The following is a 27,128-nucleotide window of genomic DNA, read 5'->3' as shown; positions in this document are numbered from 1 at the left end:
ATAAAATATTTTTATTAAATTAAGGTAATTGTATACATTTTTTATATTTTGATGAAAAAAAAAACTATTTTAATTACGCCATTGTTCCAGTCCGGAAGACAAAACTACACGGACAACACAGAGACTGAGGAACAAATATGGCGCTGCCCATGTTCAGAGGTTGTTGTCGGTTGCCAGTGACTTCTAGTATTAATCGTTTATTCCTTCAGGAGCGGTTCTCCGTTAGTCTAGCCGGCAGGACCCGGCTCCTGCCCTTTTTAGCTCCGGGTGTCGTAGCGGCGGCGGCTGCGGTCCGTCCGTACAGCTCCGACCAACAAAAACAAAAACAGAATGTGGTCGTGGTCGGCATCCCGAACCCTTTCATCTGGTTCCGCACCAGGATTTACTATTTTCTGATCAGGGCTTACTTCGATAAGGAGTTCACCATTGAGGAGTTCACGGAGGGAGCCAAACAGGTCAGCGCAATGGAAACAGAGGCCGGTGCAAATGTTAGCTTACAGGACTTTACTTAGAGCATGAACCTACCTAGAACATTATGGGTACTCAGCTCCTGTACTTAAGGAAAAGTACAAGTACTGCAGTGTAGAAAATACTCCTTTACAGGTAAAAGTTTAGCATTCATGTCATGAAATGAAAGCAAAGAGGTATTATCGGCGAAGTGCACCAAAAGGAAAAGTAGAGACGCATAAAATAGCTAATTTTGTAATACAGACATTGAAGTGGTCCATCTCAGGGTGAGGACATGGGGATTAGAACTCCTGTCTTTGATTTGTCTGAGATGTATTCAGATTTTAATTTAGTTGTTTATAGTATGACATGAGGCTTTAGCTCCATATTGAAAGTGCGTTAAGGACCATTCCATGTACAGGGTGGGGAAGCAAAATTTACAATGAACATTTAGTTGTTTTTTCTCAGCAGGCACTTCGTCAATTGTTTTGAAACCAAACATATATTGATGTCATAATCATACCTAACACTATTATCCATACCTTTTCAGAAACTTTTGCCCATATGAGTAATCAGGAAAGCAAACGTCAAAGAGTGTGTGATTTGCTGAATGCACTCGTCACACCAAAGGAGATTTCAAAAATAGTTGGAGTGTCCATAAAGACTGTTTATAATGTAAAGAAGAGAATGACTATGAGCAAAACTATTACGAGAAAGTCTGGAAGATACTATTAAAGAAGAATGGGAGAAGTTGTCACCTGAATATTTGAGGAACACTTGCGCAAGTTTCAGGGAGCCTGTGAAGGCAGTTATTGAGAAAGAAGGAGGACACATAGAATAAAAACATTTTCTATTATGTCAATTTTCTTGTGGCAAATAAAGTCTCATGACTTTCAATAAACTAATTGGTCATACACTGTCTTTCAATCCCTGCCTCAAAATGTTGTAAATTTTGCTTCCCCACCCTGTATGTCCTCTAAATACATAAAGAACAAGACAATATCACGTAATCTGCAACAAACCAATCCACTACAAGGTGAAACTCTGAAATGTCCTCAAACTAAAGAAATACACACTCAGCAGGTATCACACAGAGATGTACTGGCAAACAGATGGATACAATATTAGTTATTTCACATCACAACTGTCATGATTGAGGCTGTATTCATATGATGTTTGCTGTATTTTTATGTTATATTATATTCTTGCAGGCCTTCTCTCATGTCTCCAGACTGCTGTCACGGTGTCAGTTCGAAGCCCTCGAGGGGCTCGTTGCTAAAGATGTATGTATGATAACTACTCTCCACAAATATTCACATGATGTCTTAGTCAGATTCATTCATAAGGATGAATGTAGTTAACGTCACTGGCCAATATCATCACATTTTTGTGCCCAACAGTGTGCTGATGGATACAGTCACACATGTACTATTACAATCTCTGAAAGCACACTTTGCTGCAGTGCAAACTGTAGTGCAGTCAAGTTTGCAAGGAATAAAAAATAGTTTTGATCACTTAGTAACACATATACTGGCGGATTCATTGATTTTACCATCACTTTAAGAAACAGTGTAGTGTAATAATAATAAGAAGAAGAAGTAGAAGAAGAAGAATTCTCTGTGCTTTGGTAGGGAGGCTTTATTTCCTCAAATAATCGCAGGGAATCAGTTACAAGCCAGAGGCGTAATAATAGTCAGTGGTGGGATCAACAAATAAAGGCTTGGTGAAAGATAATATTGATAAATATTGGTCTGTCTTATCTGACTCTAATTCAGACCTTCAAATAAAAGCCTTTTACTTTCTACAGCTGAGAGAAATACAGGCCTTGGACACTATTTGAGGAAATATGGCAATACATGTTGGGTCATAGTTCTTCTTCAGATTTGTATTTTGGTTTTATTTTGTGTATTTTAAGCCTACTGTGCTAATGGGAGTTAACTACATATATGATTCTACAGGCTTAAATTTAATGGAAAGATAAATTTGTGCATGTCAATATTTTGACACTTTACCTCTCTCAACTCATATTCAGTTTTGTCTCATTTTCATATCCTCACAGCTGATTGGAAAGCTAGAGGAAAAGTGCAACTTGTTGCCTTTGAACCATAAGAAAGCCCTGTCTGCAGAACCAGATGAGATTATGTATACAACGCCTGGAGACGTGGGCATTTACTATGACGATAACGGTCGGTCACTATGAACGTGTTTTCCTGCATTTATCACTTTATTAGGATGTCACGACTCTAACCACTGTTGTTACTGTTCGTCCAGGGAGAAAGTTTGTGAGTATTCTGATGCGGTTTTGGTATCTGACAAATGCACATCTTCCTGAGGACACTGTAGAGGGAGCTCGGATCTTCCAAATAGCCATCGGGGAGGGAGAAGCAGAAACAAAGAGACTGCTGACGGCAAACTATGAGTGAGTAGTTGTTTCTGGTTGAGCCGAAAAACCTACCTGGGTGATGAGTGTTCCAACATGTGATATAACCTAATTAGATTAATATTTGACCAGAGTTGTCAAAGGGCTGAGTACAAACACTTTATTACAGCTGTTTACATCTGTACTTTAATATTTACTTTACTGACAATTTGATTTTACATCCTTTAATTTAACACAAATATCTGTATTATCTACTCATGTTTCTTAAACAGGCTCTGAATACATTTGAGGGGAATAATTGATTTTTTTTTGCACCATTATGCACCCTCACAACATCAAGAGTATTTTAGCCTAAATGAATAGAATAGTAACACAAAAAAAGAAATTTATTGTTACCATCATATCATACACACTGAATACATACTTAACAAAAGAAATGCTGGAAGATGAAAACAATATCAAAATGCAACAGGAAAAAATGGATGTGAAACACACAACATGAACACAACAAGATGTAGTAACATGAAAATTACATATAAAAACAAAAATAACTTAACAAGGTGTGAATAGAAAGTGACAAAACAACATAAAATGCATCAATATATGGTGCAACAAAAAAAATTATAAAACAAAATAGAAACAAGATGTAACAATACAAAAACAATGAAACATGAATATAAAAACAGCCCATATAAATTCCCTCCAATGTCCTACTTTTTACTTGTACACTTCGAGTGCATTTGAGGTCCTGTATTTTTTCAGTTTTCCTACTGTAAAAAAGTTGAATCATTACTTCCACTTGCACCCTTTTTTGTCTTCGACTGGAGTAATGAATGTTTTTACATTGAACCACCCCTGGTGCTCAGTAACCTCTCCTTTTAATATCTACTGTGGATTCTTTACAGGTTTCAAAGGGAATTCACTAAAGGAGTGGCACCAGACTGGACCATTACGAGGATAGAACACTCCAAACTTTTGGATTAAGCACAGTTTGGATTTCAGATGCATTGTACCAGTGAAAACTACTCAAAAACTAAAGGAAAGCCAGGCACAGCTCCGGTTTCACCTTGAGACCAGAAGAAAATGCCTTGGATACATTCATTGTTCACTCTAAAAGACATTTGAGCTGCACTCATTTGTTCCCCCTCCTCCAAAAAAATTACTGATGTCCAAGAAACTAATAAAGGACTTGTTGTGTAGGTCGGCGAAGTCTTTCACTGAAAGCCACGAGTACACTCAAAATGAACCAAATACATTACATGTGTCAACAACAGCTACCAAAATATGTCCAAAAACCACCACTACCATTAAATCAAAGTTAAAGTAAGTAAAAGATAACAATCAAGGGACAGTTTACAGTTAGCTGGTCATAAGGTGGTTTTTCACAACAATGACCAGTTAAATGGATAGTGTCCTGCCAAAAAGGTTCAATGTATGTTTTGTTGTAATGCCAAATGCAATCACTATGACTGCAAAGTAAATCTACCCACGGGTATAAATAAAGTAACCTTGAACCTTGAACCCGTTCATTCAATTAAATCAAATTTTATTTATGTAGTGCCGCATCATAATAAGTTATCTCATGACACAGAGCTGGTCTAAACCAGACTCTTAAGCCAATTCAGAGACACCAACAGAATCTTCCAGGAGCAAACACATGGTGACAGTGGCAAGGAAAAACTTCCTTTAGCAGGCAGAACAGGGAGTTGACCCAGACTCTGGAGGATAGATGTCTGCCTTGAGTTGGGGTTAAACTTTAAGAGAGAGACTGGGGGGGGGGATTCATGGATGCACAGCAAACTGATGACTGATGATATGTATAAATACTAGACTTAAACACTGGTTTCAACTTATATAAATGTTGAAATAATTATCTTAACCCTTTTGATGCACAAGGGGTCAAAAGTGACTGCACTGAGTTTTTATCGTTATCATAGCATTTGCAATCAATTTCATTTTTCAGTATCTCATGTATTCTGTTAACTTGTATGAATTATTATACATTTCTGTATTGTGACCCTTTTTATACAGGATTTTGTTTAGGACGTAAGAAAGGAAAAATAATGACTTGTGGTCAAAAGCAAGATTAGAAGCAAGACTTACATTATTGAAGGATGATGTTCTGACACTATCCAGAAAGTGTTCACATTAATGCAATTTTAAAATCATAAAAAACAATGTAAACCTAAAAAGGAACCAAAATTACTTAATAGCAAAAGACCTTTGGAACTTACATTCCTAACACCCTCTAGCTGGCCTGATCAGAAGCTACACGACAATATTAAATAACATATGACTTTTAAATAATGACGCACAAACTGCATGAATTAACATAAGGGCTGAATACTTGTCACTTTTGATCCTTATTGTGCATTAGATGGGATCTGAATATGGAAACATGCACATCAAAGAAAACACACTTATTTGTAAAACTGTTTAGCATCTCTTATTGTGTTTTCAAAGTTGAACAGTCCAATATCAAGGTATGGGAAGGCAAAGTGTCACATTGGGCCTGTTTTTTTTTTATCAAAGAAAAAAAGAATCAACATGAAGTGTCTTATTACAGTGTTAACAGCTTCAGTGCTCTTTAGCATTCATCTGACAAGGCTGTGAAGGCCGTAGCATATGTTCACATCATATTTTCATCAAAGCAGTCAGTGTCATTGTCATTCTGCCATCCTTTCATTTGTCCCCCATCTGTTGCAGTACAGCTCTGACACACATATTGTATATAGTTTGTACTGTATAAGTCTGTGTGTGAAGACTGAAGACAGTTCTGTGCAGCTGCACCAGACCTTTTGGTTGTTTTATTAAAGATTTGGAAACTGTGATCTCCTCTGGGCTGAGTACATCTTGTGTTGAAATATTACACAATATATGAACATGACTGTGCATGCCATTTTTTTTGTCTATGAAGGTTTGCAATCATTTACTTATTTAGACTGAGGAAACAAATGCACAAAAAGAAGTGTTGAATGAAAAATAAGGATGTGCATAAGTCTATATTTACAACAGAAAAAATACTGATTTAAAAATGTGACAATTCATTTTCTATTAGGAACGTGGAATAATTCAATCCAAGTATAATCTGGTTGTCAAATATTCATGTAAAAAGACAAAATGTTAGATAAGCAATATTAATATTAAAGGTATATTTAAAAAAAAAAAAATGAAAAAGGTGACTATGAGCACGGAATATATATATATATTTAAAGGTTTTAACGTGTTTTTGTTTGTTGATGCGTTCAATGTCCTCAGGTAATTTACATTTCTTTTAAAACATGAAAAAAAATGTATTCATGAAAGTTACATTTAGTCTACAAACCGATACTATTTATAAATTATTTTTCAATAGTATTAGTTTTCCATTTCAAAAAACCAAATACAACTTTTTCCTGCCGGAGATCAAAATCCATGATACAAATTCCCATTCAATATAAACCTATTTCTGTCTTGCCTTGCAAATGTGGCCAAACGTGTTCGCTTATGTTGTGATGTCACGCACTACTCCTCTTCCTCATTGGTCCCTGTGTGTGTCATGTAATCTCCGATTGGCTGAGAGGCCTGCCAGTCAGTGCCGTTTGTGCAGTATGTGTTCCTGTTGTGAGCCGGTGTGTTTGATGACAGCCTGTGGTATGCGTGCTTCCTCGCGAGAGGGTTGTAGAAATGAAAATTGGAAAAATATGGAGGTTTCACACCTGTGAGGTTTAAGACCACCTGAACCATGAGAGTCGTCACCGTGGCCTTTTACGGGTTCGCTCTGGGACTGCTAGCTGTTGGCCTGCGGGAGTTGCTGACTGGCTTCGAGGAGAACAGATGCAGTATGACCTATATGTTTGAATACCCAGAGTACCGGGTGAGTAGTAAGGCTAATTAATTTCATCACTCTGGAATATATCCACAAATATCCGAGCGAAGTCCGTATTCTACGCTTTGTTTACGGCAGAATGCTACATATAGCTTGCTAAATGGTTCTGTTATTTCAAAACGGTGATAAAAATGTTGCAAAAAGGTAAATCGTGAGAGCCAAGGCGTCTGTTTTAAAGCCATTTCCTGAATGATGCTAATGTTACCTGAAGGAGTGTGTAACGTCAGGTGTAGGGCGCGTGCATTTCCTGTCTGGGTGGACGCGTGCGTGTTTCTTGGAGATCCAAAATGAGATAAACTAAAATTAGCCGTGTTATGAAAGCATAAATCATTAGCTGATCCTTGAATCCTCTCAGAAGGCTACTCACAACAGATCAGCTGTGTGTTACACAAGTCAGATGAAGATGCACAGGAGATCTGGTGAAGATGTTAGCAGTGTAATGTAGGACGAAAGCCCTCCTGCTCTTTATGCTCTGTAATGTGTTCATCTGTCCAGAAGTGGGGCACAGCTGGAGGCGATCTGCTGTATGGGCATTCACCATAAGCCACATTGGAGTGTGTGGAAAGACTACCATAGGTCCACAAAAAGATCTGTGCTTTTATGCACTTAATGGACATGATCTCTTGAAATGGAGGATAACTTTGTTTGCAGTGAATACAGGGCAGGAAAAGAAAAAACACACTTTTAATAAAAGGTCTGCAGTGTCCGAGGCGAGGGTCAAGTGCAACAGCATGTCAGCAATGTTACAATGAAAAATAAAAAACAGAACAGAGTGTTTCATAAAACCCAACATTTACGAAACACAACGGAAAATTAAAGTATCTCAGAAAATAGAACAAGATTTGAGAAAATATGTTTTAGAAGGTGCACATTCAAAAACACTGTTTTTTTAGTAAATCCCACAACCATATTTCAGAAAATAAAACAACATTTCATGAAACAGCAATGAAATTACAGAAAGTGTGGGACAATGCTTATTGTTTGCTTTGGACTGAACCCAAATCAATGAGAGTTTATTCCATACATATAAACAGAGAGAATGACATTGAAGTGTTAGGACTTGGATTCTGTCCAGTTACAAACAACAAGCATGTCCAACCTTTTCTGTAATATGAGAGGTTGTTGTCCTTCTCAAATGTCATTGTGTTTTGTGAAATGTTGTGTGTAGACACTCAGGGCCACGATGGAAAAATGATATATTTTAGAATCAGGCAGTGGGATAATGAAGCGTGTAATTTATTCATTCATTATCTGAACCCGCTTTTATCCTCACTAGGGTCACGGGGGTCGCTTGGAGCCTATCCCAGCTACTTATGGGCGAAGGCGGGGTACACCATGGACATTTCGCCAGTTCATCGCAGGGCTGAACATATAGAGACAAACAATCACTCTCACATTCACACCTATGGGCAATTTAGATTAACTAATTAACCTATCAATGCATGTCTTTGGATGGTGAGAGGAAGCCGGAGCACCCGGAGAGAACCCACGCAGACACAGGGAGAACATGCAAACTCCACACAGAAAGGTCCCACCCCCCGTCGACTGGTGTTGGAATCGAACCCAGGACCTTCTTGCTGTGAGGCACGAGTGCTATCCACTGCACCACCGTGTCACCCGCATGTAATTTAGAATCTCAAAATGTACCTTTTTAGTTAGATTTCTGTCTAATTCTAGGCATATGTTTGACAGTAAATAAATGCATTCAGACAGTAATTTACATCTTCTACATTTTTTGGGCGAAGTCAGTTTGCCAGGATTGGAACTTTGCAACATGAGCAAATTAATTATCCCAATGTAGAGATTGTTCAATTTCCACATTTTCTGTAAACTAAATACTATAATATGACTACATGGAAACATACACCTGATAAATTAAAAGCAGTATTTTGTTATTTTTCATTTAGAACCCATCAATTTGACATGAAATAAAATTCATTCATTCATTCATTCATTATCTGAACCCGCTTTATCCTCGCTAGGGTCACAGGGGTCACTTGGAGCCTATCCCAGCTAAATGAAATAAAATATAAAGTCATATTTTAGAATATGAAAGGCTAAACACAAACACGTTATGTCTATAATGGCAAACAAAATAAATATCAAAACATGCAATACTCTATTAAAGTGTAAACAAAAAGATCAGTTTAGAGAACACCAAATGTAATCATAAAACACAAAGTTTAATTTACAGCAGCAAAATAAGTTACATAGTTTTATTAAATGAAATATAACAAGAAAACGAAACACTCCAGCTTCTTGATATGTGTGGAAATGAAAAAGAGTGATTTTTCTTTTAGAATATTGGAGTAATTATGATAGTAATCTAGACTTTTGTGTATTACTAATACTATATTGTTGAATGTAGGAGGTTGTGTTAGCTTGAAAAGTTTATTATTTAATAAAAGTGTTGTTTGTTATTTTGATCCCAGATGCCTAATACCTAATTATTTCAGTTCTTCCACTTTGAGTCTGATGAAGGCCTGGTGTGTCTGTTTTATTGAAGTCCGGGACTCTGTCAGAGTCAATCCAGCAACTGCTCTTTATTTAGTGTAGTTCTCATTTCTTCACAGCGTGTGGCGTTGCCTCGTCGTGTGGCCAGACTATACCCAGCGTATGGCCTTTACCTTTATGGGGAGGGTCTGTACGCCCAGGAGACCCGGGCCCTCAAACTCACCGGTGCTCCTGTTCTCTTCCTGCCTGGTAACGCAGGCAGTTATAAACAAGGTGAGTACACTAAATGAGTATGTTTTAAATCAGCACCCTGAAGCAAAACAAAACAAGTGAAAGTTGTTCTGTTTTTTTTACACAGCTTTAAGCGGCCAAGTCCTTTTTTAATAAGACAATGTGCCGGGGTTGTGTGAGGACACAAGGGCAGCCTCCTGCTTTTTGGTGATTAGTTTCTAGCTGATTGGAATGCAAACTGGATCGCCCTTCAGACTCCATTTATTCATATGTTTTGTAATGTCAGTGTAAGGGGGCGTACACTTCACAAATACAAGTCAAGACGGTGAATTAAAAGTGGTGGGTTTTATCTGAAAATGCCTTTTTACTTATGTTGTACTTTTAGATAAATGCACAGTTGCATATTTTGCCATCATTTTAATTTATTATTCATTTTTCATTCATTCTTTCATTTTCTCATTAATAACCCATTAAAAGACCAGATCTCATAGTAAATATTATGTATTCCTTTGTGCTGTAGAACCCACTTATCTATTAACTCTAGGAAAACATCAGTGCGTCCAGTGTTTGACACTGTGACCTTACACATACCATATGCATGTGTTTTGTGTCTTAAATGTGTTTCCCTGCTGTCTTACACAGATTAGCCCTAACATTAAGACAAGTGAGATGCTAGTAATGTTGATTATCTCATTATAGTCAACTGGGTTGACATCCAATTGTCCTTTTGATAGGTGCTAACCAATGCGGTCCAGGAACACCCAACGGGACCTGCACTTTTAGAGTTACTCTGACCCAGTCGTCACCCTCACAGTGCGGTTCTTTTTAAAGTGACTCTGATCCATACGCTGCCCATTTTTCTGTTTCCAACACATTAGTTTTGAGGACTAAATGGTCACTTGTTGTCGAATGTATCCAACCCAGTGAAAGGTGCCACTGTAATGAAGTAATCCACAGTATTACCACTTCTCCTGCCAGTGGTCAGAATGTCATGGCTGACTGGTGTATGATCACAGGGGAAAACCTTAGTCATCTAAATGAACTATTACATGTCTAAGCAATGTATATGTTCATTAATTTAATGTAAAACACTACGGTATTTATTGTCAGATGTGCACATAGTGATAATACAATTATACACATTCAGGCAGTCTACAATGTTGCTTTTATTTTGGGTTGTGGTTTTTAATCTTCTTCTGTAATCATGTTTTTCTTGTGAGAAATTTCTGATTGAGCTTGACCCATCCATGTCTGTCACTTGTCCCTCTGGTCAAACTCTGTTCTTTTTTATGTGAATCCCAACCAGGTGATAACCGTCTTCATGATGTCATTCAATGTGATTCCTAGGCATTTGACCTGGGTAACAAAAAGAAGAAGAAAAACACCAGCTGTTACTTTTTGTCTTTTAATGAGTTTGTTTGCAACAGCAAACACAATTAACAGCTATTTTATTTAAAAATAGCCTACAATGCATTTATAATGTTTCATGGTCTCAAAAGTGTGCTCTGTGTGATGCAAGTCCATTCTCAGATCACATTCTTGGATGATATTTCACATTTCTTGCCTTCAGCTGTGTGTAGGCGGAAAACTCCTCCACTTTTACACAAGTGAGGATGAACACATTTTGCAGTTTGGTCTGGTGTGTGTGTGTGTGTGATATCGTGAGCGTTTTTCTTAGTTAAATATCTGTGATCAGCATCTTATCGCCACAACTTCTAGCAGTAGAGCAACATCAATAAGAGAGAAGTATCATGAGCCTGTGATCCTGCTCCATGTCAGGGGTCACTGATACAAGAGAAATAGCTTAGGTTGTGTAAATTTAATGAGCTTTGTGGAGGAATAAAGTGCGAGTTTTTCTTTTTAGGTCACCATTTGCTGCCCTGAGGATCTAGAGAAACTCAGGAGCTGCTGACTTTAATCAATAATTTAAAAAATTAAAAAAATAATTTGTATGTAATGGAGGTACGTGAATTATTAGACCTGTTTGTCATTTGGCAGAGTAGTATCAATCAATAGTAGTATCATCAATTTTTAGATGTTAGCCGTAAAAACACACAATCTGCTAAGTGTACTGCTTAACAGAATATCTGGTCTTCTTACACAGCTCGTTCCCTGGGCTCAGTAGCACTAAGGAAGGCTGAAAACATGGAGGGAGGGCTTCACTTCAACGTGTTCACGGTGGACTTCAACGAGGAGCTGGTGGCCCTGTACGGTGGCAGTCTGCTCAGACAGACACACTTCTTACATGAGAGCATTAAGGCCATCCTGAGGCTCTACAAGGTCAGGCCACGGATATCATCTGTTCTAGATATGTTTACTTATATGTGTGTGTGTGTGTGTGTGTGTGTGTGTGTGTGTGTGACCCATACTGCTGGTGGAGCAATATTCTGGTATGGGGGTTTGCTTTGCTGATCATGCATTTACATTTGTCAGTCCTCCAGACTTGTATGTCGTGCACTTTAATGTCTTAAGACTCGCTAATTCTCAATTTGCTGATATCAAGAAGGCAAAATTCATGAAATATATACTGTTTCAATGAATGTGAGAGAAATTATTCATGTTGTTTATTCTGCACAGGTTAGCAGATTATGTCAGTACATCAAATGCAGTACTCCACCAGATCCTTAAAGTCTCACATTGCATGAAATTCAATGACTCATCTAAAAATAACCGCTTAAAGGTTCCATATATAACATGATCTGGGCTTTACATTAAGTTTATGTTGGAGTTTTGTGGCAGAAGCTGATTGGTGGCATTAGCTGACTCATTTCTAGTCCAACAATTATCTCAACTGTTGGTACACTGATCAACAATGTTCAGCACTAGCTACCGTTTGATTTGCTATTAGCTAAACGTCAAAAAATAACCTGCTCTCAGCACAGCATAGACTTAAAATACATTACCATTGGTCATTAGGTGGACCAGATTTAAAAGCCCAGAATAGACAAGCCAAATGAGGGACCTGTGAAGCTTTTTGTAACCATTGTAGCTTCAGCTGAATTCAAACAGCAACTTCAACACTAAATATCACCAAATATTAGACACTGAATCTTAAATAATTTGCAGAATACCTTTTGCGTTAATGTCATGAAAGGATTCACTCATATCTAGCTTGTTATTCAGCCATACTTTCATCTGTAGGCTCAAATGTGTCTTCAAGACTAAAAATTACCAAAAATACATCATGACATTGTTTTTGAGTTGTCATGTATGTCTCAAAACTTATGCAAAAAGGTGTCATTTTCATCTTGTTACATCTTTGTCTGAAGTCTCTCTTTTCATTTTAGGTGAGTCAGAGGTCAATATTTATAAACTTTCACTATCTTTATCAAGACACTGACCAAACATATCTTTGAAACAGCTATACTTGACATGGCAACTGAGTGAACATTAATGTTCATTGTTACTCTTCAATTATCAGCTTTGTCAGCATTTAAAAGTGTTTTGATTTGGACTGTGGACTGATTTGAATTGAGCTCCAGTTAGTTCAGCTTCCTTATTGAAAGAATCCTTATTACCTCCGCCAAGGAGGTTATGTTTTTGCCAGGGTTTGTTTGTTTGTTTGTCTGTCTGTTTGTTTGTCCGTTAGTGTGCAACATAACTCAAAAAGTTATGGACAGATTTGGGTGAAATTTTCAGGGTTTGTTGGAAGTGGGATAAGGAAGAAATGATTAAATTTTGGTGGTGATCGGGGGTGGGGGGGCCCATGGGGGGGGGCACTGATCGTTAGTGTGCAACATAACTCAAAAAGTTATGGACAGATTTGGGTGAAATTTTCAGGGTTTGTTGGAAGTGGGATAAGGAAGAAATGATTACATTTTGGTGGTGATCGGGGGTGGGGGGGCCCACGGGGGGGGCCACTGATCAGCCTTGGCGGAGGTCTGCGCTCTCCGAGTGCTTCTAGTTTAAAATTGAAATGAGCAATCAAACACATACTGAAATTTGTCTGTTTCCTATGTTTCCTAGCACTTGAAGGCTCCCCCTCACAGTGTAGTGGTAGTGGGCCACTCCATGGGTGGAGTGGTAGCCAGGGCGCTGTTCACTTTACCCCGCTTCAACACCAATCTGGTCAGCCTCATCATCACCCAGGCGTCCCCTCACCTGGCTCCAGTGTTGGCACTTGATCCATACCTGCTGGGTAAGCATCACTCACACTAGTACTTGGAATGTTTTTCCATTATATGACTGGTGCCAGACTAAGTCATCATGTGTCATTATATTATTGTTATTTAGTTGTTATGAACAGACAAACTGTTCTGGCTCAACTTGGTTTTCCATTACTTTACTCACCTGGATAACTATGTGGCCCCTGATGTTACGAAAACCAACACATATCCCCCTATGTTGAGCTTATTGCGGACTTCCTTTTCTGGATAAATAAAGGAAAATTATCATTAAAACAGAAGTCTGATGATATGGTCCCTTCTCTCTGTTGCTGCTTTATGACAACATGTTCTTGTGTCAGTTCAGCGACTATGACTGAGGTGTGGATGATGGGACCACAGCAGCATGGCTCTAAGCTCAAACATGGGGCATCTGTGGCATTGTGCTGGATGATAAACCTGTACGTTTTAGAATGTCCTTTTGTTGTGATCACCCTGAGTCAAACAAATCCAATAATGATGCTGTTTAATTAGCATCCTCGTATACCACACCTCTCAGTTGGATAGAATTTCTCAGCAAAGCCAAAGTGCTTGGTAACACAGATTTAAATAAATGGGTATAGTGTTTAGATTATGTTATGTTCTGTTCCTACTGTAAATGGAGCTGTGATTCCCACAGCTTCGTCCACACTAATACATTATGATTTTAAAACACTGATTGAGATCTTCCATCCCTCCACCTTTATTTTAGCGTCAATGATGTTAAGATACAGAAATACTGTAGACAAAATGCACAAAGCTGGAAGTAAGATCTATATGTTGTTGATAATTCCTGTTTTCCCTTCTTTAGATTTCTACTCTGCAGTGAGACAAAAGTGGGTGAATCAGGCAAACAAACTCAGGAATGTCACAGTTCTATCTGTCGGGGGTGGTTACCGTGACTACCAGGTCCGCTCTGGCCTGACATCTCTGCCCTGCCCCTCAGAGGACCCTAATAAGTTATCACTGGTGGTAAGATTTGTTTTAGAACTCAGCAACTTAACCCCACAATGGATTGTTGGTGCTTGTGCACTTCTCTACACATAATGTTTCTTTCTTTTGCTTTCTTTTTGTCATCAGGTAACTGCAGTTCCCAGGACATGGGTGTCCACTGACCACCTGTCTATCGTCTGGTAAATATGGATGCCCATTTCCAGCACTGTTCAGAAAAATTAAGATGCTGTGAATCAAAATTATGTCTTAGCATCTCAAAATATTGAGAACATTTTGATCTCATTGTATTATATTGATTTTATTCACTTTAAAGAAAGATCATATTATTCACAGTTTTAGTTTATCTGGAGCATCACATGTGTAATGTACAAATAGTGTTTTTCCATGTTGTAGGTGCAAAGAGCTTGTTCTTGCCACTGTTAGAGCATTCTTTGACCTCCTCGACCCTGACACCAGACAGGTCAGAACACCTACCAACACACAGAGTTAAAACACAAATGTGTCTTCAAAGCAGCGTATGACTTTCATCACAAATTGTCTTCAAATTTGTAAAACCCGAGTGATAGTCTAATTATCACTAATCCATTAGTCTTTCCATGCTTACGCACCTAAATCACTTCTCTCACGATGAACAACTTCAAAGATGACCATCACAAGCAGTCTTTGTTTACATACCAAGCCGATATGTCACTCGCGCCTTTTCAGAAATTTTGTTGTGAAGTGCATTGTGGGAATGCGAGTTCCATGCAGCCGCAGCAGCAGCAAACATAGAGACAACGAGCAATGAACCCATATCCCCTACCGGGTCAGAAGAAATGGAAGGAATCACTGTAAGTCAGTTGTCATCTTACAATACGAGGTGTGTGATCATGAAAATGACACTTAGACATCAGTTTCATGGCATTTTCAGAACATGTCATTGTGTAGACTTATCATACACATACTGTACAGAGCGAGTGAGTGGTGACGGCCCAGCCATACCCTGTATGCTTGTGAGGCATGTATGATACGCCCTAAATCACTTATGATTTAGGTGCATAAGCACGGAAACACTAATGGATTAGTGGTAATTAGGCTATCACTGGAGTTTTAGATATTTGAAGAAAAATTTGTGATGAAAGTCATACACTGCTTTAAACACATTCATCAGGACACTTGCACTTAAAAACAAAATCAAACCTATGTAAATGGTACATCTCTGATCAGCATTGACTGAAACACTTTATCTCCAAGCTTTGTGGTGTTTATTTTTTATTATTATTAGTTCACAGAAAGTCCTGAAAAGAAAATGGCTGTTCTGAACCATCACTTTATCAGACACCCTGTCAGGATGTTGGGGGAAACCCAGGAGACCACCATCTCCTTCTCAGGTTAGAGAAAAACACTTGTTACATTTATGAGCTAAATGAGGACCATCTGATATCAATGAACTGTTTTATAATTTGTGTTACAACTTGTTTGCACAACATTTTTATTTTCTCATTGAAAATAAATGAGATTCATGCCATATTTCCGGCCTTTTTTCAATTTCTGTAGATTTCCCTGATGCATGGAGTGAAGTGAACACACTGCGTCTAGCTTACAGCACACCAAAGGTACCCAGAACATAAATAAACCCAAGTGGATGTTTTAGATAGCATTACTAATTTAAAAGAACTAATTCAGGCCTACTACATACAATATAATGTATTTAGCAATTGCACTTTGTGTTACAGGAAGGACAAGTGAAATATTTCCTGTTTGCCCTGTCAAGTCGCAGGGAGGCCTACAGCCATTTTTACTGCAGAAGCAACAACCTGGTGAGTTTTCAGATGTTTGAGTGTTTGTCACAAATGATGGATTGCTAATGCTTTGGGACAAATCCTCCATTTTCTTCCAGAAAAACCACATGTGTGATTTGTGTCTTTGGAATAGTATGTCTCATTTTTCCATGTCAACACACTATAAACTTGTTTTCTAACAGGAGATGACAAGCTGGGTGTACGGCTGTGTGCAGAGAAATGGCTCTTCATGGTAAGAATAAAATTGGAATGTGCCACCCAATAACATCTGTATTCAGCATTTGTGGGAGGAACAAATATAAAAATGAACAAACTCTGAATACACAGGTCTCTCCTTTTTCTGCTCTTTCTTTTCTGGGCGAAGTCTAAATACAGACATTTCCACAGGTCGTCTCTCACTGACCTGTTGACAAACACTGGAATGACGAAGCTTGTGCTTCAGGTGTAATTTGCCTCTAATTATTCCTGCAGAGTCTTGAATCAGGAAATAATTTTTAATATTTCTGTTTCATAGTTTTTATTTCCTCACTTCACCACTCTCTCTCCCCATTCAGTCTAATGTTAACTCTATTACCATTCTCTTGCGTCTTCACTGAGTGAAGAGGAGGCACCAAATTTGACTATTCTGTTAACAAGCAAGAATATGTCTTACACAGTACATTGTCCAAGGAGACCCTTCTAAAATCAATGGGGAAAAAAAATAACATGAACTACTAAAAAGCACCCAGAGGATGCAAGAAATCTTCACCACCTTGGTGGAGGTATTGATTTGAAGTTTTTGAAAACACGATGTTCTTTTTACCTTCTGCTGTTGTGTTCTTGCCTCATCAGCGTACGGGCAGTGGATCTGTCCACAGGAAGTGAACTTCTGCCAGCATACAAGGTAACCACATCTGAATAGATGGTAGCCAACCAGGTCTGAGCTGCTGTCAGTTTGTCATAACCATCTGTGATCCTTCTTAGGTGCTCATTCTGAGTCTCAGTGACTTGGCTTCAATTTCTCATCTGGTTGTTTCAGCCTCCAACCTCAATGGCAAACAGGTATTTACAGCAAAGCAGTGATTTATTAGTTGTATTTTTTCCTTTGTTGTAACACAAATTGCACAACTCTTTATATTTTATCTAAAACATATTTTACAAATATGGCTTCACCATGAATGCTTTCAGATTTTACATTCATTACGTTAGTGTTTTTATTATGTTTTGTGTATGTTGTATTTAACTGTCAAGAAAATTGAAGACAAGTTGGCTTTGGTTGTGCCAAATATGTCTACATAGTTGAGTGTGGTTACATATAATTTGGACACACAATTTATTGAACCTCCTGCCTCATTGTTAGTTCACAAAAAGAAAATGGGTGAAACAAACCCCGAGATACTAGAGTTATGCATAGTCTCTGTCATAGAAATTGATGCAGCTAACATATTTTTTCCTTTAAACTGCGCCAATGTTTTGTACCAATGAATCCTGAGGTTTCTACATCAAATGTCCAACAAACCAACTGTTCATTTGAATCAACACTGTTGCTGATTAACTCATATGATGTGTTTCATGTTTGTCTGTTCTGCAGTTCACAGTGGAGTGTGAATGGCAGAGACAAGAGTCTCTGAGTCTGTCTGTTCCAGTGCCACATGTCCTGTCTGTAGGTAAGTTGTTTGATGTTTGATACAGATTTTCAGAGCATGAAGAGACACATTTCTTCTTCACAATAGCTGTTGATTTTCCAGGTATGACCATCAGTGAGGTTACAGTGAGCTCCTCTGGTCTGCTACACACCATCAGGCTGCAACACTTTCATCAGGTACATTCTGTCAATGCATAATTAATTTGGTCACCATATCGTTGTTCCCAGTGCGTCAACAAAAATGTCTTTATCTTAGGTCTATCAGGCTTTCAGAATTAATGTTGCAAGCCAATGCAAAACACCCAAAGGTAAGATGTTTTGTTATACCAACACAAATGCACATGTCGCAGTGTAGTAATGATTGTTCTTAATGTTTGCAGACAGGTTGGCTAATGTGTACAGATTAAAAGTACCATGGTTTCGGGAGGACTCGTTAACCACAGTCAGGTTAGTTAGAGCAAACTCACTTTCACATATTTCTTTACCTGCATAATAGACTTATATGTCATGATATATGTTTCTACCAGTGTGCCATCAGTGACAGAGATCTCAGGGATGCTCCATACAAGTCGTCTAGACAACACATCAACTGTGCTCCTTCAGCTCCACACTGCCCCCAACTGTCAATATAAGGTACTGCTCCTGTTGTCTTCAAAGTCCACAGGTTAAGGACATTGAAATAATGTGCAAAACTAATGGTGCATTTGCTCTCATTTTATTCCCAGGTTTCAGTAAGGACTTCATTACCCAAGGTGCTAGGGCAGGTATGATAACATTTTTATTTTGTCTGTGTGTTGGGTGCATTTTACTGGAGTCAAAAGGCAGACGTAGGTGGCAAAGGTACAGATAGTACTGTGGGTCATGTTAATATATTGTGAAGACCATTAAATCATTATAACTTCAAATCCATTAAAAAAATACACTGAATTAAGTTCACTTCAGTGCACAAATCAGTTGTCAGTGTCAGCTACAGTACTGGAAACCATGTAATAAACACAAGGACTCATTTAGCTTTACTCACATTCAGTGGACTCCTTTTCATCATGATCCATTTTCTCTTTCTCTGTCTATTTGCCTTACTATGGCTTTTATGTTGTTTTTATTTGTTATGTCTAGCACGCAAATGCTAACAGATACATTAAATGATCCATTCATTTAGGTCAAAACTGGTTTGATGTTGACATTGCTAAATAACACATTTAATTTCTCTCAAATGCCTTAAAACTATAGAAATTAGCTTGTTTTGATAGTGTAAGGACAAGAAGGTACAGATATTTCTGTTGAAGTATAAAAGGAGTAAATGGGAAAGGTTGTCAAAAGAAGCAAAGTGCCTCTCAGCTTTGAATGCAGAGTTGTTTGACTTTGTGGTATTGTTATTTGTGATTCTTAGTATCAATGAAAGTCTGTATCCCCTGTCCGTCCCCTGTCAGATCCTGAGGTTCTGTGGCTCTACTGTACCGGTGTACACAGCTGTAACACTCCTCCTTGCCTGTGGGGGGCAGCTATCCTCAATTCTGAAGTCAAAGGGAACTGCAGGCATGAGTCTGGTGGTAGGCAAAGGCCTGCAGCCTCATAAAGTCAGCCTGCCTGTTTACATTCTGCATGTCTTCCTCAGGTACACAGTGGAAGTCATAAGAGCACTTTTTTGTAGATGTGTTCTATGTTTATTGCTGATTTGGCAAACAATGGTTCATAAACTTGTAGCTGTTTTTTTTGTTTTGTTTTTTTATTTTTTTTTTTTACAGTACTGTGACTTTATTAAAACATTATTTAGAAACCTATTCTCCATATCACAGTTACGTTGCTCTCTCCTTATAGCTGTAGCAGGTTTCAAGAGTTCTGGTCCAGTCTAGGCCTCCCACAGATGGATGCCATCCCTCCAACATACCCTGATGCTTCTTTTCACGAAGGCACAACACCAGTAGAGGAATGGCCCCACCTCCTGTCACCGCTCCTGTATGTCTTGGGGGCAGCAGTGGCATTCTGGGGCAGTGCACTACTTCATCTTTTAATTCGAGTGATTTCACTAGTACTAGCTGTGGTCCACAGGTAAGGAAACATGAAGACGTAACAATAATATACTACCAGCACATCAGATCCATCGTGCATGTACATCGTAGATTTTAATGTCCTATCTTCCAAAGGTTCAATCTCAATCTGTAAGTTTTCCTGAAATAGGTCTGAGGCTTGTTGTAGTGTTCAGGAGATGGTCTTCATGTTGTGGTGTGTATGTAGACCCTCTGTGTCCAGAGACTGTGGCACGCTGCGGGTGCGGACGCAGATCCTCATCACTCTGTCTTTGACTGTTATGGGCGGGATGTCCTGTGGGGCCATGTCAGTCTTCACTACCTTTCTGCTCCACCTTTACAGGGTGAGTTAAAGAGACAGTGAAACAAATACATTTTTTCACAGATGCATCATTTATTAACATTTGTGTAAAATAAAGTCATAGATCTGTTTTTTTAAACATGATAAATGTTAGAAAATAGTTGCTAAAAATGTGTGAGAAGACAGAACTCATTTTTTGTTTTTGTGTTCAGGATTTTGGTACAGATCATAAGCTGTGATAAAATCAGATCACATATTCATTTCTGTCTCACTTGTACTTAAATCTTGGTCTTGGCCTTAAAATGGTTTTTATGACCTTATAATTTCATATTGTAATAAATAACTTTACCCTATTCTACTTTTTTGTGTTTTCATCTTGTTGCATCTTCCTAGTCATTATTATCTTATGTCTTCTTTTATTTTTATGTCTTATTTTACATTTTTATTGTAACATTGTTGACTGTATCACCCAGCCCTACTTAAATCTAGTTCAATAGAGTTGTCACAGAAGATTAAACAGGTCCAAATTTCCATCTAATGAAAATGCCTTATTGCAGACTGTTGTTGACAGTAGGGCTTTTACTATTAATGTTTCAGAAATTTAAAGGCGTATCTAACGTCTGCCTCATCCTTTTCTCACGTTTGTTTTTCCTGTATTTGTGTGTTCAGGTACTGAGGCTGCAAATGACAGAGAGGTCTTTGAGTCACATGCTGAATCTGGTAAGATGACTGGGATACTGTTACTGCAGCTCAGTACAATTACGATCTCTAGTAGAATAATTTGAAACTAAACATGAAAATAAGAGCTTTTCTGTGATCTTTTCAGGCCCCCCGGAAGCACAAAGAAGTTGGGAATGGTACAGTCGATGGCCAGACCTCAAGTAGATCCAAAGAACACAATGGCGCCCCCCTGCTGTCGGAGTGTATTCTACAGGAAGTGAGAGATGACCTGCAGCTCCACCTCTGCCTGTCAGCACTCTTCACACTCCCCGTCATGCTGAGTGCACCCTCACTCATCCACTGGATCCGTAACATTAGGTACAGTGGTCTTACTGAAGTGTACAGTTTGGACTGGGAATAATGTTCTCCAACATACAGTTTACAGAATTAGAACAGTAAGACAAATCAACTATGGCATCTGTTAATCAGTTCGTTAATGAGTTTGAAGTTTGGCAGGTCAATACATCAAATAAATTTAATCAAGTTTTTTAATTTAAGTTTCTGAAAAAAAACAAAAACAAAAAAAAACAAATAAATGCCTCCATTAGTGTTTTTGGAACCTTTCTTGCTCAACTTGTTACCTCCGCCAAGGAGGTTATGTTTTTGCCAGGGTTTGTTTGTTTGTTTATCTGTTTGTCTGTTTGTTTGTTTGTTTGTTTGTCTGTCCGTTAGTGTGCAACATAACTCAAAAAGTTATGGACAGATTTGGATGAAATTTTCAGGGTTTGTTGGAAATGGGATAAGGACGAAATGATTAAATTTTGGTGGTGATCGGGGGTGGGGGGGCCCATGGGGGGGGGGCCACTGATCAGCCTTGGCGGAGGTCTGTGCTCTCCGAGTGCTTCTAGTTTTTCAAATGCAACCTCTGTTTGTTGCAATATATTTATTGGGAATATAGTGTTATATTTAGAATTATTTCTATTTTAACAAATACAACATACACGCATTGACCCCCTCACAAGTGCTGCTTTCTTGTTACTGTAGTTGTCTAATGACATTGCACATGTACAGAATGGAGTTTTAGTAAAGAGAACTGTTTTTAATTATTTTGTCCTGAGGTTATGTTGACAAATATTTAAAATCATGACTCTTCATGTTAACTTTCTAAAACATCAATTATTTTAGTATCTTATATGAAACTAGGAGTCCTCTGCCAGCTCTGATGAAACTATATGCCATTTTGTAAAATCTTCTGCAGCAGTGCAGAGACCATCCATTTGATTAGTTTGCAAAGCAGAACTAACAGAAAATCCTGTTATTGTCATTACATCAGTATTAAGTTGAATTTATTGTTTTTTGTAAAAATCAAACGCAGGGAGAAAATGGTTTTAGTTGTATTTTTTGTATTTTTAAAATGCCTAAGAGTAACTGAATCACAAAACCAGTCTTTCCTCAACGTTCTACACTGTGGAAAGACATTTCTATTCTTGTTTATCATTGATACTGAAAATTATTCTTTATCTGCAGTGCTTTTATTTTAGTTTGGTTTTCTTGTTTTTTCAAAACTGTGATTGTTTAATTAAATTTTTTCAATGTTGGTTGTAGTTTTAATTACGTTTTTAGTGAGGTGTAATAACTCTGTAGGTGAGGCTCATGATTTGTCTTGGTTTAACCTAAGTCCTGTTCCTCTGCAGGTATACCACGCAGCTGGATCCTGACCCATGGTGGCCACACATTGTGCCTCTAATCATTGTGTACATGCTGCTTATTAACTGCAACACTTTAAAGCTGAGCAACAGGTAAGACCCATATCACCAACACATACAATGATGAAATGTACAAACACAGGGATCTCTGCTGCACTGTCCAATTTTGCCTCATTTGTTTTGTTACAGCAAGCTTCTGCCTCTGACTTCCTGCCTCCCCCTGCCATTGGCCATTGCCATGGTGACATTCTCTCCTCTCCACCTGTACAGAGTCACCTACTTCCTGTTGGCAGCGTTGGCCCCTATAGCCTTTTGCTGTCTGCTCTGAGGGTACTTGACTGGTTTCAGTCACCATCTTTACCATGACAAGCCTTTTTCCAAGTTGCAGCCTGACTCGTTGGAGACACATTCTCCATGTGGAGAACCTGGTCTGTCCCTGTAAGAAAACCCCAAGATCTAGCTGCCTGGAGCAGAGCCATAGACATACATAGCTTGGGGAACTGCCTGCTAGATGTTAGCACCAAAAGCTCCATGGTACTTACACTATGATTTAACAAAAGACAAGCATGTAATGACCTTGGATCATTTGGTGCAAATATAGCTCCACTGGATTGACCTGAAACCAAGTTTGCCTTACTCTGTATATCTATAGCTCTGTCTTCAAGGAGCAAGAAGTCCACAACCAGTGAAGCTATCCATACTAGAGATTCTCAACAGGGTCTTACTGTTAATATGTAGTATTTTTGTCTGCAGTGGCGTAGTTCACTGTGGTCCCGATGCTGTAAACACTGCCGACAGCTTAGCATAGACTTACAGATATGTATTGTCTTTACCTGCTGACTGTTGTAGCATTGCTACTAAACCAGGCTCATACAGAACAAAAATCCAAAGGAATCATGTTTACATCCTCCCTCATTATCATTCTACTACTGAATATTACATAGTTTCACAGTTTTTAATTTCTATCTTAACACAGACAGGTGGCCATATGGGCATTGGAACTGGTTTTCTTTACTCCTGTTAAGCAGAGTTTCCATGAGTCAAAAAAAAAAATCTAAAATTCAGTAATCCCATTTTTGTGTCATCTGTGCACCAAACAACTTCTTAAGCAATTTCCCTGATTTCCACAAATTTCCACAGTGGGAGTGTATGGTATGAGATGGTCTGAAGTCAGTCACTTCTCATCTTTACATTCCCATAAAAAATCCACTTCAGTAACAAGAGTACTGTCAACATCAAATACATGTGCGTTCTCCAGCACCAAAGAGGAAGCAGCAAACTGCTACAAATTAAATCTCTGATGTCAGATGTTCAGTCGTTTTTTGGTAGAGAAATGACTGGAGTGGTGGAGACGGATGATATTCAGCAGAGACAGTACTTTATTCTGCTCTGCTTCGCTTTTCCTTGCTTCTCTTACAGTTAAGCTATAGACATTATCTAAAGTAAGCACTATTTCCTCCCACAGTGTAAAAATGAAGTCAAGATCCAGTGACCACAAGCAGTTTGTATCCAGACTAGACAGGAGGGGACGTAATGTCCACTGTATGTTCTGATACCAGTCAGTGAGGTTGGCTCCAAAAAGCCCTGGCTCTCCAATAATTCATTTTAATCATTTTTTCCAGGAGGTATCCCTGTCTCATTCTTTCTATTTGGACCCTTTTATAAGTGGTCTGGGCCAACTTTAATATTTTCCTCTCTTAGTTAGATCACAGGTCAAATAGATGTCTGCAGTGTCAGGCTTTGAGTGACAGGGTAGTCTGACATCTCACTCACCTGTTGAGTCTGACTCTTCAGTAGTTTTGGTTTATTTGTTGAAGTTCAGTTTTGCTATTATAGTCATAGTTAACAGGTTCCATTAACAAGACTTTTACATGCAACATGACCTTTTTCCTCACAGTGCTTAATGAAGATGACCATTACCATGTCAGCAAGCTAACATTTAGCATTAGCTCACCCCTGAGCCCCCCCATAGTTCTGCCCCATTAGTCCAAACATGGTCTGTTCCAGCTCCAAAAAGCCGACTGGCTTCAAAGCAGCAGTTTATAAACCAATGGATGATGTCATGCTTCCTCCGTCCCCAATTATTTACAGTATATACTATTGTGTCCATCTTTATGCACAGTCTACAGGTGAAGACATCAGTAGTTTCAGCGCCATCATTAAGTCAGTGTGTGTTTTTGGTACAACATTCACTCTGTGTTTTAATACTTCAGTACTGAGCTGCAGTAATGCTTTCAGCAAAGAACCACTGGGGCTTCAAAGTCAGTAACTTTGGAGAAACATAAATACAGTTTTGCACCTAATGACAGGAGTCCTCAGTCAGATGCAGTGAAAGTATGTCTACCAGTAGTCTTAATGTCTAGTAACAGCACGAGAGATCCGCTTGTGTTCATATAAGTATTGTTTGTGTCAGGCTTGAAAAATGATGTAACAGAATGGAAGTTGAAGGATTCTGTAAAATGTTAATCCTTTGGGATATTATCATCTACTCCATGTGGTGTTGAGTAAAGAACCGCAGTGTTTTTATCAGATGTTTCAGGTTGAGACTAGTATTGACAACAGGATGGCACAGGTGTGTTGCCTTATGTTTGGGGGTTTTTTGTGTGTTTGTTTCTTGTTTGCCTCTGCTGGGTTTGTCACCAGAAGTCATTACTGAACATTGTGTTTTTCTCATGGTATTGGCTGAGATACATGCAGATATGTAGTGGATGTACTTGTGTAGATCTGTGGAGTACATACAGTGTCTAAAACTTTTTCATGGTATATTGTTTCACATTGCATCAAGGCAAAGTGGATGTAGAAGACAAAGTAACTATACAAGTTGTGAAATATTTTCTGTTGATCATAGCCAGAAAACTCTGAAAATTCATCAGTGTTAATGAGGTCAAGGTGAGTTCTTTAAAAAAAAAAAAACAGCAGCATACTGTCATACTGATCTGATCTCCATTTGTCAGCTGATTGAGGGATCAATACGATAAACAGACAAATATGTGTCTGAGTAATGGATAAGCAATAAATATCTAAGTCTAAGGTCATAACACTGGCAGACACATGGTCAAATATGCGTTTTCTTACATTCAGAGAAGTGCAAATTAATGTTTGGACACAATATTAAATTTGATATTGTCATGAAAGTCTACCATAAAGTGTTTAGTGTATTACAGGAGGTACAGTATGTTCAGGGTTGCAGATGATCGATTCAGATCCCTAAAAAGATTTTAACTAATTAGAAGAAGAAACACACTTTTTCAGTCAGGTTACTTTGCTTTATGCAGTTTAAGTTATGCCAACAGAATAACAAATGGCAGATGTCGTCACTAATAACAAAAAAATTGTCTCCCTCTGGTTTTTCTTCTTTTAAATATTAAAAATTCTTCACTATTTTCCCGTTAGCCTCAGTTATGCCTTATGTTTAGCATTCATTAACAAATGTTTGGAAGATAGCATGCTAGATGTAACAGTGGTTAACAGCAATGCTAAATGTCAGGATGTTAGCGTTCCTAATACAGCTGAGTTTAAGAGCGCTGCACCCGTCTGTGTTTAGTGTGTTTTCAGACAGAGGTCTCAGATGTGTCAGTGTATGAAAGTTTCCCTAAGAGACAGTACCCATTAAAGCAGCTGAGGGAGACAGCATTTAAGACACACATTTCCACTCTGTTTATTGGCTTTCTTATGCTATATTAAGGTTTTTTTTCCCCATCAACCTCAATTCTTGATGCTTAGTTTTAGTTTGTTTGTTTGTTTTTTCAAGCTAACACACTAAACCTAAGTGTCAGCATGTTAACACTGCTCCTATGGCTAAGCTTCATAGTGCTACTAGCATGTATGTAGGCAGCTCAGAGGGTCTGGGTATGTGTTTTGGAGAAAGATGTTAGCTGTTGGGGTCTGTTAAATGTAGATTTTGTTATTGCCACAGGATTTGTTGGCAATAATATTTTTTTTTCATTTTGTATCTTAAAACATCACATGTGCAGTGGATGTCCTTCAGAGTGACATGTTCAAAGAAGAGGTTTAATATTAGGAACTGTTGGCGTATCTCTTATATCCATCATACTTATGAGTGCAGTTAATACTTCTGTTGCCTATTTTGTTACAGTGTGTGTTTTTAGTTTTGTGAAATCATGTCAGCCTGTCACCGTGTTGCTTTATGTGCACTTTTTGTTGCCAATCATGTCCATTAGTTGGTTCCTAACGTAGCCCATTTTACACAGCACCTCCATGTTCTGCTTAAAACATATGAATGAGGGACAGTGTTGTTGAGCCTGTAAGCTGGCCGCAAGTTGAACATTATTTCTGGTTGCATGTAAATCTGGATGTTCCCAGTATTTATTTGAACACTTGACATTTTTGGTTGGAAGAGATCTTGACTTTTTTTTTTTTAAATGTCTAAAATGCTAAAGTATTTGCAACATTACACTTCAAAAATCTAAATCTTACCAAGTGTATTTTTCTCATTTCTAGTCAAAATATCTCATCACACTTAAGACATAATCACCTGAAGAGTAACTTTTCAGTGATATGTAAGAACTTATTTTTAGACAATAGATCTGGAA

The 27,128-nt window shown here is 38.3% G+C and overlaps 2 protein-coding genes across 2 annotated transcripts; both read left to right on the top strand.

The window, feature by feature from the left end:
- Positions 1 to 124: 124 nt before the first annotated feature.
- Positions 125 to 4,026, top strand: maip1 (matrix AAA peptidase interacting protein 1). Its single transcript, XM_030125261.1, has 5 exons — positions 125 to 455; positions 1,659 to 1,730; positions 2,507 to 2,633; positions 2,719 to 2,866; positions 3,733 to 4,026. Exons 1-5 carry the CDS (start codon positions 138 to 140, stop codon positions 3,809 to 3,811), a joined length of 744 nt encoding a protein of 247 aa, XP_029981121.1. The 5' UTR covers positions 125 to 137; the 3' UTR covers positions 3,812 to 4,026.
- A 2,525-nt stretch (positions 4,027 to 6,551) lies between these two features.
- pgap1 (post-GPI attachment to proteins inositol deacylase 1) lies at positions 6,552 to 26,949 on the top strand. The gene is made up of 26 exons (XM_030125258.1): positions 6,552 to 6,683; positions 9,269 to 9,422; positions 11,485 to 11,660; positions 13,347 to 13,518; positions 14,334 to 14,494; positions 14,603 to 14,655; positions 14,870 to 14,936; positions 15,741 to 15,846; positions 16,013 to 16,071; positions 16,192 to 16,275; positions 16,440 to 16,489; positions 17,089 to 17,140; positions 17,221 to 17,298; positions 17,828 to 17,903; positions 17,985 to 18,058; positions 18,138 to 18,189; positions 18,262 to 18,328; positions 18,409 to 18,514; positions 18,607 to 18,645; positions 19,312 to 19,496; positions 19,700 to 19,930; positions 20,117 to 20,252; positions 20,879 to 20,929; positions 21,036 to 21,247; positions 22,564 to 22,668; positions 22,765 to 26,949. Exons 1-26 carry the CDS (start codon positions 6,552 to 6,554, stop codon positions 22,901 to 22,903), a joined length of 2,817 nt encoding a protein of 938 aa, XP_029981118.1. The 3' UTR covers positions 22,904 to 26,949.
- Positions 26,950 to 27,128: the final 179 nt, after the last annotated feature.

Source organism: Sphaeramia orbicularis, chromosome 21 (assembly GCF_902148855.1).
Source record: "Sphaeramia orbicularis chromosome 21, fSphaOr1.1, whole genome shotgun sequence".
NCBI classification, from domain to species: domain Eukaryota; kingdom Metazoa; phylum Chordata; class Actinopteri; order Kurtiformes; family Apogonidae; genus Sphaeramia; species Sphaeramia orbicularis.
The sequence above is the reverse complement of the archived record's forward strand: the minus strand, read 5'-3'. Positions and strand labels throughout refer to the sequence as shown.

Excerpts from the sequence above, each read along its gene's own strand:
- maip1 (XM_030125261.1), top strand. The coding sequence starts at position 138 with ATGGCGCTGCCCATGTTCAGAGGTTGTTGTCGGTTGCCAGTGACTTCT. Across the intron at positions 456-1,658 it reads TCACGGAGGGAGCCAAACAG|GCCTTCTCTCATGTCTCCAG; the intron begins GTCAGCGCAATG and ends ATATTCTTGCAG. Across the intron at positions 2,867-3,732 it reads CTGCTGACGGCAAACTATGA|GTTTCAAAGGGAATTCACTA; the intron begins GTGAGTAGTTGT and ends GATTCTTTACAG.
- pgap1 (XM_030125258.1), top strand. The coding sequence starts at position 6,552 with ATGAGAGTCGTCACCGTGGCCTTTTACGGGTTCGCTCTGGGACTGCTA. Across the intron at positions 6,684-9,268 it reads TTGAATACCCAGAGTACCGG|CGTGTGGCGTTGCCTCGTCG; the intron begins GTGAGTAGTAAG and ends ATTTCTTCACAG. Across the intron at positions 18,515-18,606 it reads CCCCCAACTGTCAATATAAG|GTTTCAGTAAGGACTTCATT; the intron begins GTACTGCTCCTG and ends TTTTATTCCCAG.